Source organism: Caenorhabditis briggsae, assembly GCF_000004555.2.
Source record: "Caenorhabditis briggsae complete genome, chrV, whole genome shotgun sequence".
Classification (NCBI taxonomy): domain Eukaryota; kingdom Metazoa; phylum Nematoda; class Chromadorea; order Rhabditida; family Rhabditidae; genus Caenorhabditis; species Caenorhabditis briggsae.
In genome coordinates, this window is record NC_013488.2 from 7356518 (window position 1) to 7366217 (window position 9700).

General features: G+C 38.7%; 2 protein-coding genes across 2 annotated transcripts in view; both read left to right on the forward strand.

The window, feature by feature from the left end:
- Positions 1-1190: 1190 nt before the first annotated feature.
- Positions 1191-6273, forward strand: Cbr-eea-1 (the record flags this gene model as incomplete). The annotated part of the gene is given in 11 exon segments (XM_045237261.1): positions 1191-1235; positions 1249-1452; positions 1502-2155; positions 2176-2454; positions 2554-2628; positions 2676-3563; positions 3946-4275; positions 4331-4864; positions 4887-5145; positions 5192-5367; positions 6052-6273. The coding sequence occupies 11 exon segments, from the start codon at positions 1191-1193 to the stop codon at positions 6271-6273; spliced, it is 3666 nt and encodes a 1221-aa protein (XP_045093287.1).
- A 976-nt stretch (positions 6274-7249) lies between these two features.
- CBG06690 overlaps positions 7250-9700 on the forward strand; it is a gene marked incomplete at both ends in the record, with an annotated part of 4206 nt that continues 1755 nt past the window's right edge. Inside the window, 4 exons of the mRNA XM_002647554.2 lie at positions 7250-7339; positions 8442-8570; positions 8838-9067; positions 9112-9193. Coding sequence (XP_002647600.2) covers positions 7250-7339; positions 8442-8570; positions 8838-9067; positions 9112-9193 — 531 coding nt within the window. The remainder of the gene's footprint in view (positions 7340-8441; positions 8571-8837; positions 9068-9111; positions 9194-9700) is intronic.

Sequence of the window (9700 nt, forward strand, 5' to 3'; positions counted from 1 at the left end):
GAAGTGAGAAAAAATAGAAAGACTGGAAGATAAAGAAGTAGGGAATGGGATGGAGGAGGCGAAATTATTTGGCCTGCGGGCAGAAATGGCCCATCGGTGGGGATGAAGGAGTGAGAAGTGATTGGAAGGAGGGAAAACGGGGAAACGAAGGGATAAGCTTGGCACCAACGATGGAGAAAAAAAACGGATGAAGGACTATAAACAAATGAAGAAGAAAAAGATGGAAGGAAGGGAAGGAGGCGGTTTATGGTTGTAGATTGAAAGAGTAGTTGAACGTGGGAAGAACACAAAAATTTGAAAAGGAAAGAAGAAGTGGTTGGAAAAGAGTTTTGTGTTGAATGGAATTGCAAAGAAGGAAAAGCGATTTCTGTAATGAGAATGAATGATGAATGAACCACTTCATAACTAAGATCGCATTAGGACAAGGAAGTCCAAATTTTGAAGGTTCTGAGAAATTAGAGTGCAGGGTACTGATCAAAACTGGTTTATCTGAATAACCCCATTCAAAATAATAAGCTTCTTTCCTAGTTTTCCTTTAAACTGAATTATCCGAAAAAAAACTCAAAACCGCCATCAACTGACCTGAGATCGTTTTTGAGTTCAATGACAACATCCTTGCCGACCAATGACTTGAAGAAGGAGAAAAAGAGCTGAAATTTAAATTTTTGAAAATATATCGGAAAGCATTCTTCATGCATCATCCTTGTTGAATTTTTTCGGTGCACAAAACACAATAGATTATTAATGAGGCCTTTTTCGATTTTGCAATGAAAACTCTTACCATTTTGATGTTGAAGACCCAGGAGACTGGCAAAACAGTCGAATCGAAAAAAAATGTTCAAAGCTCACTAAACAACGCGCGGGGTGTACGAGCGGAGTGTCGTTGCGTGCCAATAAACGCAGAAGGCGAGAGAATCGGGAGGAATCCGGTTAGTTTTGAGTGACCAGCCACTCTCCAGTTTGTTTTGCGCTATGTTTGAATTATCTTTCGATACAGAAAAGCGAAGAAAATGCGCCGGTTTTGTTGTCAAATCAATGCTTTTCGCAATCGTCTCTTCCTTCTTTATGTTATAAATCGATCAGATCTCTCTTTCAATTACACATTACACCCTCTTAATCAGTGTTCGTGTTAACGATTTCGTTCCGTTCTCTGTGACTTCGTGTCGATGACCTGTTGTTTTCCAGAACACATGCTGCGAAGGTTAAAAGAACAAGTTTCCCAAGTGGCTAATGAGGTAAGTTATCGAGACTCATCCCTCAACTATTCATTATTTCCAGCTCGATGGAAGATTGAGCAACAGCAGTAGACCGAGTGTATCCAGCCAAGACTCTCAAACACAGCAAAAATCGGAAAATGATCAGGAGGTCGAGGGATTTTTATGTCCCATTTGTATGATCGAGCTTGGTAGTCCAGATGAGCTTACTGTACATTTTGAGAACAAGCATTCAGATGTAAGTGCTACAGTGCGATTCTTCTAAGGAATCCTAACCCCTCAGAAAGTTTCAGACATCTGCTAACCGAAATCACGAAGACTATGCACCTCCGCAAGCAGCTCCTCTGGCATTTGGTTCTAAAGATCAGGAAATTGAAGAACTTCGAATCCGAGTAAAAGAAGAAAAACGATTTGCTGAAAGGATCAAAGAAGAACTCGACAACATCAAAACAGTGATGGCAAATGCATCGAATGTAACAGAGGATGAGATTCCATACATGGCACAACAAATCCAAGTTCTCACAGCAGATAAAGGAATGGTGACACGGCAGTTTTTGGAATTGGAGAAGGAAAGTGGCCAGCAGTCACGAGAGTTGCAGCAAGTGAAGCAAGAACGTATGGATTTGATGACAAAATTGAAGCAGATGAGTGTTACGATGCGAGAGCTTACCGATGAAACAGAAGCGACAAAAGTGCAGATGGAAGATCTGAAACGAGAGTTGAAGGTAGTGAAGTCTGATGTTAGTCGATATGAAATCGAAGTGGCTCGACTAGAGAAAATGCTGGATCAGAGACCTTCTGAAGATGACGTCAACGTGCTTCGAACAGAGCTTGTAAACGCTCAAAAGATCATGGATTCCATCTCTCAAGACAAAGACATCGAGATGAAGGAACAAATGAATTCCATTCGAAATTTGAGCATGGAGCGAGAGAAGCAGCATGCTATCAATGAGAATTGGAGAAAAAGATCACTGAAGGAGAGGAGACTGTGAAGCAGTTACAGCAATCGTATGATGCTCAAACAGAGGAGTTGAAGCAGAGAAACGAGCGAGTTACTGAGCTGGAAGGGAGGATTAATGAGCAGGTGTATCAGTTGGCGGAGAGTAGACAACTGGTGAAACGTCTGGAAGAGAAGGTTGTGGAAGCTGGGAACGCTCTTCAGAAACTATCCAGTGTCAATGATACCAATGAAGAACACTGTAAAACTCTCAATGAGAAATTTGAAAGGGTAAACTATGTTGTTTATTTTATTAGAATTTCGTATACGATTTTTGAAATTTGATATTATTCGTTTGGTGCGGTCACAAATTTTCACAAAATTTATACAAACCAATTGCAGAATACAAAAGAACGAGAGCGGCTGGAAGCGATTTTTGAGGAAAAAATGACAGCCCAGGGAGAGAGACTAAAAATGGTAGACTTAAAACCGTAATTGAAATTTTAAATTTTAAACAATTTAAGGTGGACGGAGCGAATCTGGAACTCACCAATGAGCTAGCATCGATGAGTACTCTTCTTGACAAGGAAAGGTCTCTTTTGGAGGAAAAGAACAGAGAAATTTCGGAAAGAGACTCTTCTATCAATGAATTGAAGGAAAAACTGGCAGAGAGTGAAAAGAAGGCTTCGAAGCACAGTAATGATCTTCAAGAACAGACGACGCTTGTTGAGAATTTGACAATTCAGTTGAGCAAACTCCAGGAGAATTCCAAGGATTTGATGGAGAAAATATCGGCTGGTGAAGGAGGTGCAAAGATGGCAATTGAGCAGATTGAACAGGAGAAGCAGAAGTTGACTGATGAACTTCATGCTTCTGCAGAAAAGAACAAAAAGTTGACAGAAGATTTCGACTCGAAGATCTCTGAACTCGAGAAGAAGTTAAGAGATGCAGAAGCACAAAGAAAAGATAAGGAACAAAAGTGGAAGCAGGAGAAGGAGGTATTCGAGAGGAAACTAGCCGAAGCAGAAGATGAGGTCAAACGGAAAGTAGAACGTTTTGTGGAGATGGAAAAGGAAATGGAAGAGGATCGACAAAAGTTCAAGGAGAGAACGATGAAGTTGAAAGATGCTCTTGTGAACTCTGAAAAGAACTTGGAGACAATAAAAAAGGAAAGTGAAGACAGAGAGAAGATTGTCAGGGAGAAGGATGCTCATCTGGAAGAAAATAAGAAGAGGATTGAGGATGCTGTGCAGAAGTTGGAGGAAGCTGAGAAACGAGCAAGAGAGTTGGAAGCTTCTGTATCAAATAGAGACACTGCTGTTTCCAATAAGGATTCTGAATTGGCGGATTTGCGAAACAAATTGTTCGAGTCGAATTCGTTCATCGAAGAGCTGAAAGTGCAGGTAGAGAAGGTCAGCTTGCTGTTTTTATATCCATTTGATACTATTTTCTGTCTGTCTTACATTTACGGTTATGTCTTCTAACAGCACCAGACCGCTTTTAAATTTGAGAAAAAAAATAGTTGAACTTCAAAGATTATGAAAAACGACACATAAATCAATTTTTTAAAGTTTCTAACAAGCTGGAAAAAAGTAGCACGAACCCTCTAAAACCCCTTTGTGTGCTCCAATCCTTAATGGGTCACTTCTTTTTTTTCTATTGCTCTAGAATCAAGAACGTCCCGTTTGTCCGTTGTTCCCCCTAACTTCCCTATATGACCAGCTTCCGCTAACCCCGTTTACCTTTTTGCTGCTCCCGAATCAAAGTGTTTTGCCGTTTTAGTATGTGATTCAGGTGAACAACGAGTTGACTGAGAAACAATCGGAAGTCGATAGTCTCGTGACTGAAATGCAAGAAAAGGAAGCGCACTGGAAGACGAAACGAGATGAGTTTGAAGCTCAAATTGTGAGAAATCAAGAAGAAAACGAGGAGACGTCGACAACACTGAAGGTTCTACAGGAACAGTTGACGAAGGAGAAGGAGACGTCGACAGAAGAGAAAAATCAGCTTAACTCGGTGAAATCTCTGTTGGAGGAATCTAAAGCTGAAGTTGAGCGATTCCTCCAGTGCGACGAGGAGAAAACTCAAGAAATTGATAGGTTGAAGTTTTCGATTTCCAGTTTGGTAAGCTTATAAGCTGTCTTTCTTACTCTAATAACTAAACCGACCATATTTTCAGAGTCAAGAACGTGACGAGCTAACCACCACAACAACATCTCTAAGGTCTGAAAACGAAAATCTGACTAGCAAAGTTCAAGCTCTAGAAGACTGTCGGAAGCAGTCGGAAGAGAAGAATTCTGAGAACATTGAGAGAATTGTGGCAGAAAAATCCAGACTGGAAACAGAAGTTGAAGAGCGGGAATCCACGATTCAATCGATTCAAGAAGCGTTGGAGGCGAAGGATAATGAAATTGAGTCTCTGAAAACAACGTCTCAAGTAATCGAAGACGAGCTCACTTCGAAAATTTCTCTCATCGAATCTTTCAATTCGCGAATTGAAGAATTTGAAAAAGAAATGGCCAGTGGAAAGAGGATGATAGAGCAGTTGGAAGCAGATAAGGCGGAAGAAATGGAGAAATTGGTCATTATCAATGGAACACAGAGTCAGAAACAAGAGGAAATAGAGAAGCTTCAGACAGAACTGTCAGAAAAGACTGCTACTATTGAGAGAATGACTTCAAGTAAAGCTCAGTTCGAAGCGATGTTTGCCGATGTTCAACAGACTCTTCAGAAAGAAGTTACGGAGAAGAATCAAGAGATTGTTAGTTTTAGAAGGTGTTGAAAGCTATAAAATATCGAATTTTTTTCAGGAAAGACTGATGGAACGAGTGGATAATCTCGAATCTACGAACAACCAGAGAATCAATGAGTTGGAGAGCAAACTGACCCAAAAAGAACGTATGGTTGAGTCGCTGGAAGCTGATTTGGCAGAGAGGAGAGCGCTGGAGAATGAAAAGCTTGATGAGCAGAAGAAGATGAAAGAAGAATATGATGGTAAGATAAGTTTTAATGATTCCGACAAATAGAAAAGTAATTCTAGAACTGAAAATGGCGGAAGCCATGTGGCAAGCCGAGAAGGATATGCTCATCGAACGGTGTCTGGGTAACGAGAGTGATATCGAGTATGAGAAGGAAAGAGCTCAGGAAAATAAGCGGCGATTCGATGATGCGTTGTCGGCAATGCACGAGTTGGGAAGAGCTAATCAATCGCTTCAGGTGGGTTACCACAATGATACTGGTACAAAAAAATGGGAGCGTTGGAAGATTCACTGATACGCAGTGTAGAAAATTATAGTGATTCATATAGAAACAAATAAAAAATTCGAAAAAAATAGCCGTTTCTGGAAACTTGTGTAATGTTCTGGTCAAACCTGAAATCTCTGAAAAACTAGCGACTTTTTCTAGAGAAAAACTTTTTTTCATTAGAGTTTTTTAGACCTTTTAAGCTTTTCTAGCTATTTTAAAAGATTCTTTCTCGATTATCCGGGTTTATTAACTGAAATTTGATAGAGCGATTTTCGTGAAGATTACTGTAGATTACTGTAAATACTAACTTCGTTTGCAGTTTTTTAAACAAAATCACGTTTTGTGTGCATTTTTATATGATTGTGCTTGCAAAAAAACTAAAAATTAGAAGGTTTCCTACAGTAATCTACAGTAATCTTCGCGAACACCATCCTGTCAAACTTCGGACAAAAAATTCGGAAAGGTCAAAAAAGAATTAGCAAAATAAGCTGAAAAACTTAAAAAGGTCTAAAAAGAATCTTGCAAGAAAAAAAAATCAAAGAAAAAATCATAATTTTTTGGAGTTTTTAGTTTTGGCGGGAATTCAAAAAAAGATTCCAGAACATTCCAGAAGTTGATTCATTTCTGTATCGAAAAAATGTGATTTTTTTTCAGATTGACGCCGACCGTCACAGCTCCCGAAAATGGCTCGACGATTCAGAAGCGATCAACTGCACCGAGTGTGGGAAGCTCTTCTCATTGACCGTTCGAAAACATCACTGTCGTGTTTGCGGAAAGATCTACTGCAATCCATGCAGTTCAAAATCCGTTCGAATCGCCAGTGCCAAACATCCAGTACGAGCATGCAATCATTGTTTCGCAGAGTCCCAGAAATAGATTTTTTTTTTAATGTCCCAGATATTTATTAGTAAAATAGGTTAGATATTTATATTATTTATAAGCATGTGTTCTCATAATCATTTATTTTTTTACTACTAATTCTCCACTATGATCCCTATGCCTGCCCCCATTCAATTTATGTACCACTGGCCCCCAACCGCTCCTCATGGAGCTCCATCAAGTCTTCGCTCACGAGTTTCAGTTTTACCAATCCCGATACTAGTTCAATATGTGATACATTGCCATCGTTTTTATTTTCATGATATAAATCCCATATTCTTATTTATTCAATTGTCTTATATTGTCACTGTAGGTAGCGAAAATGATCAATCAAAAAAGGTTGGGAGAAATTCGAGATTGCACGGATGTTTGAGATCTTTCAGGGAGTGGCCTGAAGGATATCTAGATCAACTTGCAATAACTTATCACAGTACTTTGACCATATAGCCTAGGGGTTTCCCTTCCGGTCACTTCTCATCTCATATCCGAAAACCCCCGATAAAATCAGTAGCTGCAACTATTCCACTGTTGACGTCACCACGTCTTCTTCTTCTGCAGCATGAATGAAGCTCCGCCCATTTCTCTCTACGTCTTCTTCGTCATTCTTCGGACGATCAAGGACACAGTAATACACAGTAGAGGTTGAAAAAACGAAGAAGAAGAAGTCTCTTTTCTCCCTTCAATATTGTCCATATCATCACTCTCTGATCTATTTAAATCTCAATTTTCTTTTTTTTTCACGGATTAAAACGAGAACGACGACGACGATAAACATTCAGATGATGTTGAATGGTGACCCCGAAATTTCGGAAAATTATCTCTCGACGAATTAAAATGATACAACGCCTTTTTCGAAAATTTTCTTTCGTTTTCTTCTACTTCTCGTGTTAGTTAATTTTGTTTCTGATGACGTTCGCTTCTCCGTTTTTTTCTGAAAACTTGAATTTCGTATTGAAAATTGAAAGTTTCAGCCATGTTACTTCCAATTCTGTTATTAACAACGGTTTCTTTGGCAATTGGATGTGTTCACAAGGGAGAAAAATATAAGGATGGAGACACTTGGGTGAGTTGGATTCTGGAATTTCTAAACAGATTCCAGAAAAAATACCGTAAACACTCAAATAGAAGGCTACCCCATACTTGTACGTTGAGCTTAATTATCTCAATTTCTATAAGAGGTATCGAAAATGTTAGTTTTAAAATCAACAACATTTTATCAGTTAACCCATTTTTGATATCTCTTATAGAATTGGAGATAATTGAGCTCAAAGTGTAAGTATAGTGTGGCTTTCTATTAGAGGGTTTACGGTATCATATATCAAGTTCTCATGTGAAAAGGGCATAACTTATGAATCATCAATCATGTTGACATCTAGAACTTTCTGATATTTTGATGTTGAATTCTCATTGTGTTGTTCTCCACGGGACATCATCCGAACCTGTTCAAGACCAAGACTTTGAACTGAAAGTTACAAGGTACATGAATATCATATCACATATTTCCTCTAATAGAAGCCAACCCAAACCATCAACATTGAGCTCAATTATCTCGATTCTTGTCAAAGATATAAGAAATTTGTCATCTGATGAATTATTTATCATAATGCCATCAATATTTTATCCATTGACAGTTTTTTTGATATCTCTTTTAAGAACCATGATAATCGAGCTCAAAGGTGACGGTTTGGTTGGTCATTCATTGGAGAAAATACGGTAGCTAGGATGAACATTTGCAAAATTTAAGTTCAGTTTTAATGAGATGATATTACGTCATATTTGTCGAGAACCGGAATTTCTAAACAGAGCAATTAAAAAAATGTTTGAGTTTTCGATTCTCAAGTCTCAAAACTACAGTATGGAAATTTTAACTTTTTCCATCGTAATAACGGAAATAGTTTATTTTTTTACGACAAATTAACTACAGTAGTCCTGTCAAGCCCCCCCCCCCCCATTTACAAAATGGCGCATAGACATCTGGGGATCAAGTTTGTACTAGCATTAAATGTTAGTTAATCGTTTCTTTTTTCTTTGAAACTTCTGAACTACCTTTAGTACTCAGTCTTTGACCTCATTAATGTTCTTGACCAGTCTCACTTTCCTAATTTTTACAAGTTACGAACAATCTTTGCTCCCTCCATCCGCCTTATCTATCTTCTAATTTCCAGGTCGCTCGTTCAACATTTGTTCTCCGATGTGATATCACAAAAAGTGGATGGAAGACTACAGTAGTCGGGTGCCGAACTGAAGAAGGGGTCCAAGTGTTACCTGGCCAGACGGTCCATGCGGGAAACACGGTCAGTGATCACAAAGACTCGCATGTGAGTAGCTACAGCTACTAAGTAGTGACCAGTATCAATTACTAACATTCCTCATACCTACTCACCTCTTCTTCGTCAAAACTATTTTCAACCGGTACCTCCCCCAACCCCTAATTCGGTTTTGATTCAATTGATAACTTGGTAACCGGTTATGACAGTTGAATAGAAAAAGAAGAAGAGGCAGAGGTGATAAGGGAAAGATAGACGAGAAAAACTAAATTGAATGACTTTTAAAAAGTTTAGAAGTACGAATGTATCAAAGAGAAAGACGGAACTGTTGAAATCAGAAGAACGTTGAACATCAAAAGAAAGAAGAGCTGTGGAGATCATTCGGTTGGAGATTCGTGGATTTTCGAAAAGAATTTTATGGCAAAGTGTACGGAGAAGGGAGTGCAGATTACGGATTGCATCTCGGATTCAGGAATTCCAGTTCCATTGAACGGATCATTGGTTCTGACTGGTGTCAAGTACAAGTTAGTATAGAGAAATTATTTTTCTGAAAAAAAGGGTATTTCAGTTGTGTCATGGATGCAAATGGCAAAGTTTCCCTTCACAGAGATGCTGCTCCACAGCAAATTGCAGTTACAAAAGCAACTACGGTACGTTTCAATGGAGGAGGTTGGGGGATGTCCTAGCTTTTATAAGCATGAATTCTTGAAAATGTTCAGTTCAGATTATCAGGTTTTGAGTCTGAGAAGTTTACGTTACCATATTTCCTAACAGAAGGCCACCAAAACCGCCAATTTTGAGCTTATATATCTCGGTCCCTGTAAAAGATACCAAAAAGTGGTACTAACAAAATATTTTCAAAATTATGATGAACATTTTGTCAGTTAATCACTTTTTGATATCTTTTACAGAAACTGAGTAAATTAGCCTAAAGGTGATGTGCGGTGAAAAATTTTATTGCTTTATTTTGTGCAGCAAATTCATGTAGGTTCCCATAAAAATAAAGAAAAAATTCGAAAAAAATTCCTTCATTGAGAAAAACGGCATCGAAAAGTCAAAGTGGGAACCGGTGGCCTAGCGGCCAGGTGTGAGTTTTCTAGGCCAACTGCCGGTAAAAGCGCGCGAAATTCGAATTTTTATTGATTTTCAGTGTTTTC